The 17,752-nt window shown below is 39.0% G+C and overlaps 1 protein-coding gene across 1 annotated transcript in view; it reads right to left on the reverse strand.

Moving 5' to 3' along the window:
- ANKFN1 (ankyrin repeat and fibronectin type III domain containing 1) overlaps window positions 1-17,752 on the reverse strand; it is a 138,904-nt gene that overhangs the window by 41,031 nt on the left and 80,121 nt on the right. Inside the window, exons 8-11 of the mRNA XM_061176247.1 lie at window positions 13,464-13,563; window positions 13,040-13,172; window positions 12,454-12,570; window positions 4,187-4,402 (exon numbers count right to left, since the gene is read on the reverse strand). Of these exons, the coding sequence (XP_061032230.1) occupies window positions 4,187-4,402; window positions 12,454-12,570; window positions 13,040-13,172; window positions 13,464-13,563 (566 nt within the window). The remainder of the gene's footprint in view (window positions 1-4,186; window positions 4,403-12,453; window positions 12,571-13,039; window positions 13,173-13,463; window positions 13,564-17,752) is intronic.

Genomic DNA, 17,752 nt, shown 5'->3' on the forward strand with positions numbered 1-17,752 from the left:
AAATTTACTCTTTTAAAGTGTGAAATTCAGTGGTTTTTACTATAGTCACAAGGTTGTGCAACTATCACCACTATCTAATTCCAGATTATTTTCAACATTCCAAAAAGAAAACTCCCATTCGTTAGCTGTCATTCCCCAGTCCCTCCTCTTCCTGCCTCTGGAACCACTCATCTACTTTCTGTCTCTATGGCTTTGCCTGTACTGAATATTTAATTGTGTAGCATTTTGTGTCTGGCTTTTTTCACTTAGCATAATGTTTTCATCCATATTAGCATGGCTCAGTACTTCATGTATGGCTGAATAATATTCCATTATATGAATACATCACTTTCGTTTATCCATTCATCAGTTATTGGATATGTAGGTTGTTTCCACTCTTTGGCTACTGTGAATACTTCTGCCATGAACATTGGTGAACAAGTTTTTGTGTGACCCCAGTTGTTTCTTATATCCAGCCCAGTTGACTCATTTCCATTAATCTTCCTGATTCCAGTAGTTTTTGATCCCCATGTTAGGGGTTCCTTGGAGGTAGAGAGAACAGGAATGTGCAGGAAAAAAGCAGAAAAGGGCAGAAGAGATAGTAGGTTCTGGGCACCTCAGGTGTAAGAAGAAGATGCTGGGTCCTTGTAGGTGACAAGAAATGCCTAAGGAGATCAAGAGAAGGAAAGCAGGGATGGGAGGGAGATGGAGGGCAAGCTTCACCACAGCTTCTCTAGGATCACACTTTTAAAAAGGATCTAGAGAAAAGGACGGGGAAGGTGTGTAAGGCAGCATGGCAGAATGGGAAGGGCACCAGGCTAGGAGTCAGAAGACTTGTGTCTTAGTCCCACAGGCTGCTTTTTTGGCTGATATGACCTTGGTGAGTTACTTCCCTGAAATCCATAGCTTCATTTATGAATTGGACACAGATTTCCCACTCAACCTCACTGGGTTTTCATGAGGATCAAATGATGTAGATGTGACAAAGTGTTATAAACTTGAAAGTGTAGTACAAATGTGAGAGATTAATCTTCAGAGAAAACTTGGAAACCTGGAGGTTTCCAGTTATTGAAGTGACCCCTGAGGATTATGGTCAGAGAAACTCAGCACCTGAGAGGGGCCTTTCTGTTGGAAACACCGTTGACCCTTGAACAACATGGGTTTGTACTGTGTGAGTCCACTTATACATGGATTTCAGTAAATATACAAAAATATATGTGTGGAACATTGTGCACACTTGTATTGTGCTAGACTTGTATTGAAGTGGATAACCTATCCTTACATAGGCAAAAGGTGAGTAACATTTCATGTAAAATTAATAATGTTTTAGTTTTCTTACTGTTTTATAACTTTTCTTTCAAAGAATTACATTACCATACAGTATGCCTGTCTCTTGTAATTGGAGAAACTGCCTATCAGCCTATCATCACAGGTAAGTGGTTTTTAAAAAAAGTAACAATGTTTCCAATACTGTATTATGAATGTGACTATAATACTGTGTGCCGTAAAAATTTTATGACCATTCATAAGTGTATATAGGCTAGGCTACCGTGAAGCAATTGTATCAATTACACTAGGCTACCATAAAGCAGTCATACTGCTGCTTCTTTATTATCAATGCATGAATTGTTATACCTCTAAATAAATATGAATTTCTTTTTCACATTATAATTTTGGGGGGGAGTCAAAAGTTATATGTGGATTTACTACTGGGGGGGGTGGTATCAGCACCCCTAACCCCCATGTTGTTTGTTCAAGGGTCAACTGTACTCTCATTGCCAGTTAGTTTGCTCAGGGGGATTCTAACTTGTCTGTAATAACTCTCTTTTCCTTCCCAGGCAAGTGTGGGAAGGATTTCTCTCTCCCTTCCAGATATATGAGAGAGGCCTGTTATGAAGGTCTGGGACTTGAGAGGGTCAGGAATTTGAGCGGGTTAGACCCTGGAGGTTCCCTGGGGCCCTAAAGGATTAGTACATTAGTTATGGGCCCAGATTTTGTTAAAGCCCTTATCTGTTTTGAAAACTCCATTGTGGATCATATAGTCTTTATACAATTTTTCCTTAGTTCTTATGAAAAGGTAGAAGAAGTAGTGAAATGACTGAGCCAGTACCTAGGGTCTCCTGGGAGAGTAGGGATGAGGAGGAGATGGATTGAGTGTGCCCTGAGGGAGAGCCTAGCATTGGTTGGATTTTTCTGAGTAGAGAAATAATAAAAATAACTAACATTTATTGAGCACTCACTTTGTGCTACTCTTCTAATGCTTTATGTATTTAACTCACTTAATCTTCATTAGAACCCAGTGAAGTAGGTTGTTTTGCAGAGAAGGAAATGCAGGAGGTAAGAAATTAAGTAACTTGTTCTAGTCACATAACCAGAAAAGGTGGAGTCAGGAATCATACCCAGTCAGCCTGATTCCAAAGTGGTGCCTCAGAATGTGGTGTGATGTAGCAGAAAGAAGCTCAGGCTTCCAATCAGAAGGCCTGGTGGTCATCACTCTTATGACCCTGAGAAAAAAGAGTGGTTTGTGGCCTGGAATTGTGGGAATTACCCAGCCTGCTTTGGTCAACCACCAAGACCTATCTCTATGTTGAATTGGTGGGGCTACCTCCTGACATAATTAAATGTTAAGTCTAGGAGTAATTGAATACCGCCCTAGTAGTTTTATTCCCCCATTTCCTCTCCAGTGTAAGACCTGTATGGGAAGGAGGGGAGAGAGAAAAAGTAGAAGGAAAAAAAAGGAGAGTAGGGGGTGGGTGGGAATGACATCAAGCAGGAATGTGCCAGTCAGCGGGGGTAAATTTTCCACTTGGATCTGTGTGGAAACCTGATCTTGCCTCTATTTTTGGTCTCCTTCTCTAACAACTTTTTGCCAGATTGGAATTTTTCTGCACCTGTAACACATTTTTAATGTAATAAGTCTAGGAGAAACCAGGTATTATATCATGCTGGGGCCTGTGCTGTGTTTCTAGGAGCAAAGGTAGCCCAGACTCCAATTTATCCCTATAGGGGATTAGTGTATTAGTCACCCTGTAAAAGCTCAATTTATTATGATTTTTTAAATGTTTCTTTTAGCACTTACTTACAAAAGGTGAAGAGGGGAACCACGAATGTGTCTGTGTTCCCTGCTCCCACCTACACACACGCACACACACACACACACACACACACACACCCTCTATAAGTTTCATATGAACCCAAATTCCATGAAATCAAATCCAGAGGTATTGGCTTTGACCAATTAGCTTACCTTTGCTACACTGGACTTTATCCTGGTCTGGGCCAGAGCAAGTAATAGAAAGGTGAGATTATTGTACTAGCCACCCCTCAGTGGAGAATGAAAGTAAGTCAGCAGGCTGGTTACTTAGCTGTTTAGGGTGATCTGAGGGGTTACCGGGCCAAGACTTGGGTTTGGCTTGTTTGTCTGAGATTGAGCCCTTTCTTCCCCATTACTCCAGATTGGCTGTCTTGTCGATATATGCCACTGGTTGTGTAGGCCTCAAGGTAGTTGTTTCTCCTAGCTTTGCCACCTAACTGGAGAGCTCTATAGAACTCATCCCCATCACTGGGTTTAAAAGAAGGAAAAAGAAACAGCTTGAAGCCCATGTTTACATAAGAACATGTGAGGCAATGTGGTGGCGTGGAGAGAGTGCTAGACTCAGGAGCACAAGATATAGGTTTGTATCCTAGCTCTGCCATCCAGGTTAAGAGACTGGATCTCAGCTGCCTGATTTTTGAATTTTGGTGGCTATTTAGTTCTCAGGTGACTCATCTTTTATTTCATCTCCCATCCCTCACTCATTAAAATCATAACTCCTGCCTCCAAATGTGATATAATATAGCAGAAAGAAGCCTGCTTCCAATCAGAAGATCTGAGTTCAACTTTCAGCTCTGCCATTTTCTAGCTGTGTGTCTAGGGGCAAATCCAAGTTTGGTCGGGCCTTAAGCTGATACAATTTTTTGTGCTTTTCTTAAGGAAAAGAATACAAAATTATGAATGTGAAGTTTTTAGGGCCTTGGAAGGGGGGTGTAGAAGTGACGAGCTGATTGATGCTTTTCAATCTTTCCTATGTGTGGAATACAAACAATGACATGTCTCTGGACCTCTTCATTCCATTACTGCATATGTAAATGGCTCTTGATATATTTCACTAGAGCCTCAATAAGTGTGTTTGGAACTTTTATTAGGAAAATTGAAAAGACTACATACCTGGATGGTTATCAGTAAAACGTCTAAGGCTGTTGGCTCCTCAGGTGTTGAGAGAGACTTCCTCTGGCTTTGCAGCTTTGAGATCTGTATCCATTTGCCATTAAAAAATGAATAGAGCATCTCCACCTCTCTGATGGTGACTATGAGGATGTTTCCATGCCGGTCTTTAATGGGTTCATAGTAAACTCTTCCCAAATTGTGTGTCCCAAGTAAATTCTAGAAACAAACAGATTTCTGGTAGCTTAGATGATGTGCAAACAAAGCAACATAACTGCAACAAAAGACACTGAATAATTATCTGATGTTTCTGAGAAGCTGTTTTTTGGTGGTTGTTGTTGAGCAGACTTAAACCTATAATAGAATATGTAGCATCATACAAGTGTACTTAACAGAAGCTCAAAGAAAATGTCTTCACCATAAGCCTGCAAAGATTATAGCAAGAGGCACAAAAATTATGTTTTCTTTTAAGCAAATTTAATACCTGTAAATATCTCTTACCCACATGGACACACCAGCGCATAAACCTCAGTTACCAGCACTTGAAGAGAATCCCAGATGTTTTAAAGAAAAATGCCTGATATTTCAGGTATGCTACTTGTGGAGTTTTCAAGAGATCTACAGTAAGCTGGTATGAAGCGGGGTTGTTTAAAATGAAGAAGTGAATTGACAATGTAGCACATTGTACAGGTCCCCAAATGACTGCACATTCCCTTCAAGATACTTTAATTGGGAGATTGGCCTGGTTTGACTTATCTGCATTTCAGAGAGTTCTGTTTATTTAAAATTTTGTTAAAATTGTTTGTGAGCTAGGTCAACAAGGTAGACAATACTTTTAGAAAGGTAAGAAGAGAAGGATGCCACATTAAATGTGAAGGGGCCCAGGTAGATGTTATTAAAATAAGCAGTTTTACAAATATGCAAGGTTTGAAGATTTCTAACTTAGAGCACTGGGTGAATAGGATAAAATACCCTTTTACTTTGAATATCTATAGCTTTTTAAAATAATTAATCATCTCAGAGCTCCTGGCTGTTATTTTTGTGAGCTCACATAAATGCTGACAAGATAACCTGTTAGCAGGAGTGCAAAAATAGAACTGGAATTTGTGAAAGTGATAAGGATGACCTAAAAATGAATGAGCCAGCTGATCAGTATTCACATTTACAAAAACAGTGGAATGTTCCTCATAGGTAGGGACTATGTGTTTTTTTTTTTTCTTAATTTGCAAGGGCAGAACACATAAATAAGAAATTTCATAAATAATTATTGACATGTTATAGAAATTCATTTGGCAGGATTACTGTTTTTAAAAATGGCCTAACTACTCAGTCAGATTATCCCTTTCTAACAATTAACTTCTAAATCATAGAGAAGTAATTGGGTAAGGCTTTTAATCCAGCCCTGTGTAGTACTACAGTCTTATATAAAGCAGTTTGCTGCAAAGTAGTACTGGCCAATCAGCAATGGCATGCTGGTAAACTGGCCATCAAAAAAAAAAAAAAAAAGGCTTGATATATAATATGCCAATTTCTGTGGTGTAAATACTCCCACAGTAGCCTATTTCAGGCTACCAAAGGTTGTGACAAAAGGCTTTGAAAATCTCTGAATACTTAACTGTTGGCTCTCCTAAGTGAGTACAAGTTGGTCCAGCACATTACTGCTGTTAAGCCTTTAGTTATCCTGGTGTTGAGTTTCAGGGTTGGCTGCTGTTCATTAACACTTAGACTTCTGAAAAATGACTTACTCTTTCTGGCCTTGAGTTTCATCATCTAAAATTAAGAGTCCTCACAGCTCAGACATCCCTTATGCTAATCCTTACCTTATAGAATGATTGGTGGATTAAGTCAAGCAATGTATGAGAAAGTGCTTTGTAAACTTTCAAGCTTGATACAAGTAGGCAGGGTATGGGCTTTCTTTAGTGCTCCAACTGGAATTCCACCCTGGTTTATACTTACTCATTTTCAGCACTCAGCCCAGGTTTCACCTTCCCTGGGAGGACTTTCTCAACTCTCATAGGTAGAATTTATCATCTCCTTTTTTGTCCCCTACTGCTTCGTGTACCAACTTGTATCTTAGCATGACTCTGACTTTCCTGTGTATTGATGTACGTGTCATGAAATCATGGTTTTTTCATCTCTGTTTCTCTGGGTTCCTTGCACAGTGCCTGGTACATAGTAATAGCTCAAGAAATTTTTGTTGACTGAAGTAACATCATTAGGACACTGGAAAATTTGATTTGCTTTGGATCAAAGTGGGTGAGTGGACATTGAATGAGATGGTCGTTTCATTTAGGCAGAGTTATTATCAGTGATTCACTGTTAGCTTTGGATATGTTGACTAATGCTCTAAACAAGAAGCACTAAAAGTCTTCCTGAAATTCTTTATTCATAGCAAATTGGGTTGGATAGCTAGCTCTGGGAAGAGCCCAATTTAAAAGAAGAATATCTTTGTGAAAATAAGTTGCAACCACATTCTAAGGGGGCAAATTTGGGGTTCTTTAGTGCCTAAAGGAAAAACACACCATGTTAATACCTGTCATGCTATGCAATCAAGATTAGGAGATCTGGGAACCCTGAGGATTCTACAAGGTAAAGATAAATAAAAGCCATCTGATGGCTCACAGGAATGCCTCTAGGTTATAACCACAACAAATCACAGGTCTGTCAATAAACCCTAGATAGATGCACAATACTTAGAGACTTTTATTCAGTTTGGGGTGACATGGGAAGTTGAAGGAAGTCTGGCATAGAGATATGAAGGCCTGGAAAAGAAGAGTAAAATTTTGGGGAAACCTTTTCCCCCCCTTGAAAAATGAAAAAGACATAGTATTCATGAATTGTTACCTGGCTTTAGCTCACTAACACTCGTTTCTAAAAGCTGTAGAGGAGGAATCTAAAAAAATGGTACAAATGGACTTATTTACAAAACAGAAATAGAGTCACAGATGTAGAAAACAAACTTATGGTTACCAGGGGGGAAAGGGGAGGAGGGATAAATTGGGAGATTGGGGTTGACATATACACACTACTCTCTGTAAAATAGATAACTAATAAGGACCTACTGTATAGCACAGGGAACTCTACTCAGTACTCTATAATGACCTATATGGGAGAAGAATCTAAAAAAGAGTGGATATGTGTATATGTATAACTGATTCACTTTGCTGTACACCTGAAACTACCACAACATTGTAAATCAACTATATTCCAATAAAAAATAAAATAAAATAAGAGTTCGCAGAAAAAAAATAAAATCTGTGGAGGAGGAAAGTTTAATATAACCCAATCTAGTTTCAGATTTTTCCTGTATTTTGAGGATAAGTAGTTCGGGTATCTCTCAGTGTAAGAGGACTATGCCCTTCTGCCTCTTGGGGCCGCTGCCATTTTCCTGAGAATAGGAAAAACAATGTGGGGTCTTGGCCACTTACAGGCTTTCTAATCTTATTATTATTTTTTTTAAATCCTAATGCTGGCAGATACTTATCTCTCCTACCTAGGTAATATTAATTCATACTTTACCTTCTTCCAAATAAAATTTAAGACCACTTCTCCTAGATAGGCTCCAAATGATACAGAATAGACTTTTACCTTTTCTTTTTTAACTATAATGTATGTAATTTGTTCTATTTAAAATTTTTGTCTGCTTTTTGTAAAATGAATGCACAATAAGATGATGAAATATTGGAAAGAATACAGGCTTTGGAGTTATATAGATCAGGGTTTGTATCCAGACTCTGCTACTTCCTATTTGTGCAAGCTTGGGCAAGTTATTTTCCCTTTCTAGGCCTCAGTTTTACCATGTGTTAAATGAATATCAATAGTAGTACTTTCTCATTATGGTGTGGTGAAGATAAAATGAGATACAGTTTGGAAAGCACTTACTTAGCACAGTGCCTGGCACTTACTCTGTGAGATAAATGAAAGTTGTTTCACGATTATTATTTATTATCATGTATTAAAGAACCTTCGTATGTATAAAATAGATAACTAATGAGAACCTACTGTATAGCTCAGGGAACTCAATGCTCTGTGGTGACCTAAATGGGAAGGAAATCCAAAAAGAGGGGGTATATGTATACGTACAGCTGGTTCACTTTGCTGTACAGTAGAAACTAACACAACATGGTAAAGCAACTATACTCTTAATAAAAATTAATTAAAAAAAAACCTCCCTATAGAACAGAAACGGGAAAATAAGGCGCAGGATGCACAGTGTTTCGTGTGCACTTGATGAAGGTAAGTCAGGGTGCCATGGAAACAGAGGAGGGGGAGAAAGATGGCAAGGAAGGCCTTTGTGTGCCATGATAAAATGTCTGCGCCACTCTTGAAAGAGTATGAGTCAGGGAATGACGTGGTCAGCATCTTTTATTGGCTACTCTGGCAGGAGTGTGGAGAACGGATTGGAGGGTGTTAAGACCGGAAGCAGGAGGATGACTTTGGAGGCTTTTGACATAACTGGAGTAATGAAGCAGTGGTAGTGATGCTGGAAAGGGGGGGAGAGTAAAATGAGATACACCATAGGTAAAGCAATAGGATTTATGTATGGCTGATGCCAATCAAGCTATTTAAGAATGCCTTTTAACTTTTCTCAGAACATTGTAAGACATGTTAGATTGTAAAGAGACCTAAAATATTAAGTGCAAATCTCCCCAAATTTATGTTTCTTCCTCTTCTGAAAAGTTTTTTTTCTGTGCCTTGTCAGCCCCCGCCCTTCCCTGCCACCCCCCCCCCCCCCAAAAAAAAGAGTGGCTTCAGTATTTCTAGACATTTTCATTCTAAAGGTCAGCAAGGAGTTTGGGCAGTAGGTACTACAAAAAAAGATGAAAGTGACTCTTATTGTTTAAGCAGGTGGTGCTCTGACCTTTGATGGGCACTGAAAGGGGTAACCATTAAGTACTAGGAGGCACTGGTCACTATGCAGGGCTGGAGAGCTCTCCAGGTGGTAACTATGGCATGAGGTACATTTCTGTGATCCCTTTTCCCTTTGGTTAGATAGAGTACCCTCAAGTGTGATCTTAGGGGTGCAGGGGTTGGACTGATAAATACATTTATTTATCCAGCCAGTACTTATGGATGATCTGCCACATTGCCACACATGGGGGATATAGTGGTAACCAAGGCAGATACATTCCCTAGGCTCAGGGACTCACAGTCCAAGTTGGTCAGTGACCAGATAATGATACAAATAATTAACTAATGGTATTATGATCACCATTCTGAATGAAGAATGCAAGGTGCTATGTGAGTGATTCACTTAATTGGGAGATCAGAGAAAGGCTCCCTGAGGAAGTATAAAAATGAAGCTGAGATCTGAAGGAAAGTAGGGATTAGTGAGACAAAGAAGTAGAAGAGGATTCTAAGCAGAGGAAACAGCATTTAAGCTAGCAGAGGAGACTGAGAAAGACAGGCCAGGAAGTTGGAAAAATCTGGAAAGTATGGAGTCATGGAAGCCAAGGGATGTGGCAGTTTAAAAAAGGAGAGCAGGACCAAGTGTATCACATGCTGCTGAGATGTCAGTTGCAAAGAGGATTTAAAGGTGTCAATTGGATATAGTGAAACTGAAGTCATTGGCAGGGATGGATCCAGGTTTTGTAGGGGCCTGTACCACACAATTTTGGGGTCCTCTTTAAGATAAAGAATACAAAATTACAAATATGAAAGTTAGGTATAAAAGTGAATTTTTAAAAAAATAAAAGTGAGTATTTAGACTGGAAAGAAAATCTCCCCAAATACTGGAGTATTTGGAATTTCTGATCCCCTTTCCCTCCTGGGTTTCTTTAGGCAGTTTATCACAAAGATTGTAACCCAACTTCCCCCCCCTAAGCACTCCACAACTCCCACACTCACAGGGGATCATGCAAGTGAGGGGCCCCGAAGCTCAAGCTTTATGAGCATCATCTGCCTCTGATTATTGGTGGCCTGAGAGAGCAGTTTGGTAGGCATGGTGGTAGCAAAAGTCAGGGAAAGAGCTTAGAACTAAATGGGAAGTGAGGAAGTAAATGGAAAAGGAGAATGTTGGCCACTCTTTCAAGAAGTTTGGTTCTAAAGAAGAGAAGAGAGATTGGTAGCTGAAGGAGGGAGTGAAGAACTGAGATCCAGAGCACATGTGGGGGAATGAGCCTTTGGTAGGAGGAGTGAGGCTTTATCTGTTGGAATGGGGGGGGGAGGAAGAGAAAGTAGCATCAGTGCAAGGAGGCTTTTCAATTTGGCAGTGGAAAAAGAATTATTTCCCATTTATTTTCTTAATGAGTTATACAGTAAAGTGTCCCCTGATGTGGGGATGGAGAATGTGGGGAAGGGGAAGGGATGTGGTAGAATGGAGAAGGTTTTAAATAGTTGCCTTGTAATTTGGGAAAGTGAATTTAGTGGAGAAATGGAATGGGATCACAAGGTAACCTTACATGTGAGAATTGTAGTCATGAATTTAACATAAAACCAATCATACCTCACCCCCCCTTTTCAGTGATGTTTTTTCTGTAGCAGTGTGCAACTACTGTAGTGTAGACATGTTGGATTCATCCAGGCTTGGATTTTTTTCCAAATAGATAATATGGAGGGAGACAGTAGCCAGAAATTTAGAGGATTTTCAAGGGAGTGATTATGATGGGCTAAGTAATCTAAGCTAGACAAGGAGGAAAATGACCTCAGAAGGGGGCTGATGCATTATGAAAAGCGATGGGGGTCAGTACCTTGGGGGGCCAAATCCAAGAGCTGTTGCAATGGAAGTAATAGTTGAGTAGGGCACACTGACCATCATGGCTTCCCTCTAGCCCCTCAGTGTTTAACTGCAATGGCTTGTGACAGCCTAACCCTTCTCATGTTACTGATATCAGATGAAGGTGTTCTAGGAAGCCTCTAATAAACATAAAGTAAAGAGCCCCATTTGAAATTCTAAAGTTGTTCAGTCTGTGATCTAAGCACGTCTGGGCTGTATGGTGGGCTAATGGGAGGGTCCATTAAGGACTCCTGGGAAAGAACTTTACTAAGGGACCAAGGAGGCTACTGGGAATGAAGTTTATCCTAAAGAAAGAGGTGTTTTTGAGGTATAGTGGCTTGATCCAGCTCAAGCTGGTCAGTGATGAAAGGAAGAGGCTCTTTGAATTCAGCACAGTCATCATGGCCCAGCTCCAAGAACTTCTTGAGTTGAAGGAGAAGATTCTGTAATCAAGCGTGAGTTGAAATGGAGAGCACGTTTTTAAAAAATCTTACTGAGGACAAAAGGCAAAGTACCGCCTATGAAATGGAGTATAGAGAACAGGAGGTTTAAGGGTTACCTTTCAGAATTTATTATAATAGAAAGACAATAATTATTATTATTGCAAGGAGTCAAATTATTGCATGGGTTAAGAAATGAAATTCTTGTAATGGCAGGTGGGGGTGGAGCTGTAGAAAATCTTTTTTGTTATTATGACTCTATTTTTATGCTTTGGCTGGTATGGCCTGGACGAACACAGCTTATGTAGATTCCTGTTATGTGTATTTCTGGGGTTGATGTAACTGACAGCTTTGTAGGTAGATACCCATCCCTGATCAAGGCTCATCGATATCTTAAAGGCCCCAGTTCTATGTTGCAGATGTTTTTCTGTGCTAAGAAGCACAAGTTCATATAATATCAAAACAAAACAAAACAAAACAAAAAACAATGAAAGGGAAGCCCAGAAGAGACTGGTTAGAATTCAATATCATTTCTAGGAGGGGCTCTGTAACCTACAAAGATTCTTGCAGGGCTTGGGGACCTGATCTGATTGGGTTAATAGTACAGAAGGATTAAATTCAGAATTAAAGGTAAACTTTTAAGAAGTTTTTTTTTTTTAAATTATCAAAAATGTATGCAAATGCCTTTGCATCGTTGATGCCATAAGCATCAAGCCAAGAAACTCCTTAAAATATCTGGGGGTCTCTTTCTCTATCTCCATATACTCATAGATGCGCAGGATGCCAGAGCATCAAGAGGTCTTCAGGAGAGCTAGTCAAACTCTTACTTTGCAAGTGATGAAACTCAGACCCAGAAAGGAGAAATGAGTTGACCGATTAACATCAAATCCAGAATTCAAGTCTCTTTACTCCTTGTTCACACCTAGACTCTTCAGGTTAGACCCCTGTTCCTCTTCCAGGAGACTGCCAAAAGCACAGGTTCCCTACAAAGGCAGGTGTGCAGCTCAAACTGTCCAAGAAGACTTCATATATCCTTTCCAGGTAGGACTGGTAACTGAACTGACATGTTTTTCTAAAATTTCCTTGGAGGTCTGGGTTGAAACCTGGCCCCTCACCTGTAACTGAGCTGTTGCTGCAAGCATCTTCTGCCGAGTTTGTAGTACTGTGGATGAGGACATGGAGATAGGTGTGCTTTGCCTCAACCACCTTATATCTTCCCACATACAAGACAGCTGCAAAAGAAGTCACGAGGTCATATCATCGTCCAAGCCAGTACATGATTTAGGTTGTGGCATCAAAGCAACGTAGGGAGAAGGAAACCTGACCCTTGATGTTTGTTCTCCAGTCCATTTTCAGATACATGCAAAACAACTTTTTGATCTCTGTCCAATTGGAAAAAGATCTGAATGTTAATGAAACAATCAGATTCACATTTTAGTCTTTGCCAAATGATCCCATAACTCAGAATAGTGGAGACACAATCTGACAGGATAGAAGCTTCTTTGCTTTGAAAATGTAGTGTAGATACTATTTTGGCATTTTTAATGACATAGGGCAAATCAGGGCTGAAAGAGACCTTTGAGATAATTTACTCCCACCCCAATATTTTGATCACTGGAGACCCCTCAACCAAAGTTTCAGAGATTTATGCACAGACTGTTGGTGCAAAGTGGGGAAGAATAAAATTAGAACTCAGGATACCTTTGTGAACCACAGAAAATCTTGTGTAATGGAACTGGTGTGAGAGTCATCTATTTCAACAATCGGTATTTGATCTTCATTGGTGACTAACATATGGTCTTTGTAATAAAATATAACAGCTATGTAGAGTCCCCTAAAAAGAAAAAGCAAAATAAAAATTGTCCTCAATTGTCTTCTCCTCCAAGCCTGGATCATGGAAAAAATATTTTTGGACATGATAAAAGATAATTTAAAATATATCTATGAGCATATTCTTAAATACCACAAATTTATTGGCTATCTTGTCCAAATTTTCAGAAGAAAAGTGAATTTTGCATTCTCTTAATAATAAAAAAAAGAAATTTCTACCAAGTTTCCACTCAGAACCAAAAGCAGCAGATTCTTGAGAAGCTAAGACTTCCTGGAAAAACTACAAAGGACCCACCGTTTCAAGGTCTTCATGAACTTGTTTGAGGAATGGAATAGGTGTTTCAGGCTCCTAGAGACTGACTGCTTGCGGCCCGTGGTTTGTAATTTTGAACTTTCTGGAACACAGAAAAAAAAATACAGTGTAAATTCCACTGGAAGAACAACACTCTCAGTGCCTTCTTCCCACCTTTTTGCCTTTCTGTCTCCTGTCCCCTCAGTGTCACTTATACTCAGTTTCATGTAGGGATTCAGCCCATTCATTCCATCAAGACGCTTTTGTATCTTGAGATGCCAGTAGTTAATGAATGCACAGCTCCTCAAAAATGTTGGAAATGAGTAACATTTATAACTCCAGGTGAAGTCACTTAAGTGTTTTGTTTATATTCTCCTTATTTATTATGAGGTGGGATAAAAAGAAACGGGATCAACTTTTGTCCCCAGCTCCCATTGCCTTTTAATAGTCACACACTTCTCAATGTTGGCAAAGCTCTTCTTGGTAGTCTGCATATTCCATTAAAATTTTTTTTCATTATAAAATTAATATAGGCACATTGCAGGAAGTCTGGAACATAGAAAAAAAGAACAAAATCCCACACATATCATCCTGCCACATTAGCAGAACCACTGCTAGCATTCTGGGGTAGTTTTTTTCCAGTGTGTATGTTGGCTTACAAAAATAGTTGTAGGCATAGGTATGATTATCCTCGTTATTCGGAAGAAGAAACTGAGACGGAGAGGTTAAGTGGATTGTCCAAGATAAAAAAGGCAGTACCCAGGAAAACAAACATTTGTTCACTGAATAAATATTTATTGGTACACTACTGTATGTTAGGTTCTATGGTTACCGTGATGAACAAATCATCCATTGCTTCTGTTTAGCTCTTTTATTTACAACTGGAGCTCTCACTGATAAAAGTAGTAGATTTCCTGTAGCAGTCTTTGCAAAGTGTGCTCCCTAGAGCTGAACTAGATGATCACTGATTTAATTCTCATCTTAAATGTAATTAATGAAGGGAAGCTGAGGTTATTGGGGTCATCACTAGACTCCTGACAGACATGTTACTGGGGATGAGAACATGGTCCATATCACTGCTGTTGACATGGAAACCTGGGCGGATGGCCCATGGCTGAGGCCCAGTGTGGCTCTGCCTATGATCCTATAGGAGCAGTTGGGAATGAGCTGATTGACACAAGCATTCATGCCAGCTTCAAGCTTGTGTTGGTAATGGTTATTCCTGGCAGAACAAAGCAAAGGCATTTTTTTCTAACTTGAACATGTATTTTGCTGGTTATATTCTACTTGAAAATAATGCTGCTGGGACTTCTGATTAAAGGCAGCATATTGAACATATTTATCACATACTACTGTCTCCCAAAATCTTACTAAAAGCAGAGTAAAGAGATTTAAAAAAGAGGAAGTGACATAAATCTATAAAGACAAAGAGATGGGAAAGGAGACAAAAGCCAGTGAATTTTGGTAGCTAGAAAGCAGATGGACAGATGGATTTAGCAGACCTGAGAAAGCTGAGAAGTAACCTGACTCACCCCATGGGCACCATATACTGCTGGAAGAGTGGTGCATGTGGAGCTAAAGTCAGAGGGTTTTGTTGAAATCTGTTTAAAAAGTAGTTAGACTTCTAGATATCCTCTCCTACCCTTTCCCCACTCTAGAAGAAAGCTAGTAGCGTATTCCCTGGAAAGCATAAAAACAGAGATCTTTAGAGTGAAAGATATGGTGTATGGTTAAAAAATGGAGGGAGGGAGTGGTATGTACTCAAAACAGGTGGATTAAATGAAAGTTTCCATACAGAATATTTCCCCACTGGACTCTTGGAGCAGTGGTACTCAAATTTATATTCTCCAGGCAGGACACTGGAAGAAGCATCTCTGGAGACTCTGATTAGCGTAAGAGTACACCTAAAGATTCCGACATTGGCTTTATTGCTTTCCTAAAGATAAGGCCATGCCAGGTCACCCTACAGTGATCTGTATAAGTAAAGAGCCCTATCCACGTGCTCAGAGCTTCCCAACAGCTATTGTGTTCTCTTCTCTTAAATCTGAGTACACATCCAAGGATCACTAGGCAGTTTGAAAAGCATGTAACAGAAAAAACACAGGCCCAAAACAAACAAAAGCAATTTAGAGGGGAGACCATGTTGAGAAAAGAAAACATAAAATGAAACAAAGCCTATCATTAATAGCCTGAGAGACAAGCAAAGACATTGCATCCTTGTAAAAAAGATAAGGGTCTGTAAGAGAAGTATTCAGAGAACAGTAGAGAGCATTGGGAATTAAAAATACGTTGCCAAAGTCTGAAAAACCAAATAGAAAATAAAATTGGGGAAATCTGCAAGAAAGTGGAGCAAAGAGACATGAGGATGGAAAGTAGGAGGGGGGGAGAATAAAACTAAACGGCTAGTGCATGAGGTTCAGTATCTGAATAAGAGTTCTCAGAAGAGAGAGCAGAGCAAAAGGAGGGGAAGAAATAATTAAAGAAATAATTTAAGAAAATACCCCATACTTGAATGCTATAAGTTTCTGTATTGAAAGAGCTTGCCAAATGTGCAGCACAACAGACAAAAATAGAGCCACATGAAGGTACATAACAGTGAAATTTTAGAATACTGAAGGTAAAAAGAAAACTTAAAACCTTCCAGGGTAGGAAAAAGTAGATTTCATATAAAACTTCTGGAATCAGAATGGTATCAGACTTTTCAGCACTGAAAGATTGAAGGCAATGAAGCAACACCTTCAAAATATGAAGGAAAATTATTTCAGTTGGGAATACTATACTTATCCACTTCTATACTTATTTATCCTAAATAAATATTAAATAGAATAAATACATCTTCAGACACTTAATGTATCCAAAAATTACCTCCCAAGTATCTTGACAGGAAGCTACTAGAGGAAAGGCTCCACCAATGGCAGACAAACCCCAGAAAAAGGAAGAGATGGTAAACAAAAAAGAAGAAATCCAGTATTGGAGAGTGGCAAGAAGAGTCCTCAACGTGGTGGTGAAAGGAGATCCTAGGGTGCCAGTAAGTAACAGACATAGAGGCAGCCAGTAACCAGGCTAGATTGGAGCAGGTCAGAGAGCTGTATGAGAGGTTTCTTTAAGAAGATGCCATTTGAAACAATACTTATGTATCTGATTGTATTGAGAGAAAATTGATAGAACTGGAGAAGAGCTTGGGGATTAATTGGTTATAACCACATGGAAAAATAAAAAACATAATAAAAGTTGATTATTATCTACAGAGGAAACAAGTTATCCAGGAAAGGAAAATAATCATAAAATTTATATGGTCATTATAATGTTAGCAATAAATATTGATCTTATTAAAATGACTATATTAGGAGGATGAGGGAGTAGGAATTACATGTGCATATAAGAGGGTGGAGGGATAAAAAAGAGAAATAATCATCTTCCTTAGGTAATAACTATATATATATGTATATATATATTTTTTTAACATACAAATCATTTTAATGAAGGACCAATTCTACTTTGTATATTTTTTTAAAAATCAAGAATTAGCAATATAAGCCTGTTATTTAGAGCTATGGAGAAAATATCAAAATAATTGAGCCTCTAGGGAATAGAAAATGGAGGATGAGAGAAACTGTTTTTTCGTTCATAATAAAGTTCTTCGTAGTGCTTTACTTATTTTAAGTAATTCAATCCTCAAATGGCTGACAGGTTTATATAATTCTTATCTGCATTTTACAGGTGAGCAAAGTGAGGTATAGAGAAGCTGGCAACTTGCTTATTAAGGTCATGCAGATTTGTAAATGTCTAGCCTGTATTTGAACCCACATAATCTGGCTTCAGAGTATAGTCACATATAACTTAAATAAAAATGAAAACTAAACTAAAAAAATTAGACTAAAAAAAGAGAAAAATGAGAAATGCTACTACCAGTTGGGAAAGGGGCCTATGAAAATGTCAAATATTCCAGGTCTCCTCCAGTTTGGGCACATGGTACAATACAATTGTACTTTTGGAGCTCTTGTGGTTGGGTTGGGGCCATGTGACCAGTTTTACCAATGAATTTTGCATGTAAATGATAAAGTCTTGTCCATATGAGACCTTCAAGAGTCTCTTTTCCTTCTCCCATGGGTGCTGAAATATATTTCTAGAAAGAGGATCATGACAAGACAGAAGGACAGCCAGCCCTCAGCCAACCAGTGGTAGACCTGTAGCATGTGGGAGAAATAAATATTTTTGGGGTCATTTGGATACTACAGCATGATATAGCCTATCTTGACAGATACAAGGTCTAAACTCACTTTTCTCCTAAG

Source organism: Eubalaena glacialis, chromosome 19 (genome assembly GCF_028564815.1).
Source record: "Eubalaena glacialis isolate mEubGla1 chromosome 19, mEubGla1.1.hap2.+ XY, whole genome shotgun sequence".
NCBI lineage: Eukaryota > Metazoa > Chordata > Mammalia > Artiodactyla > Balaenidae > Eubalaena > Eubalaena glacialis.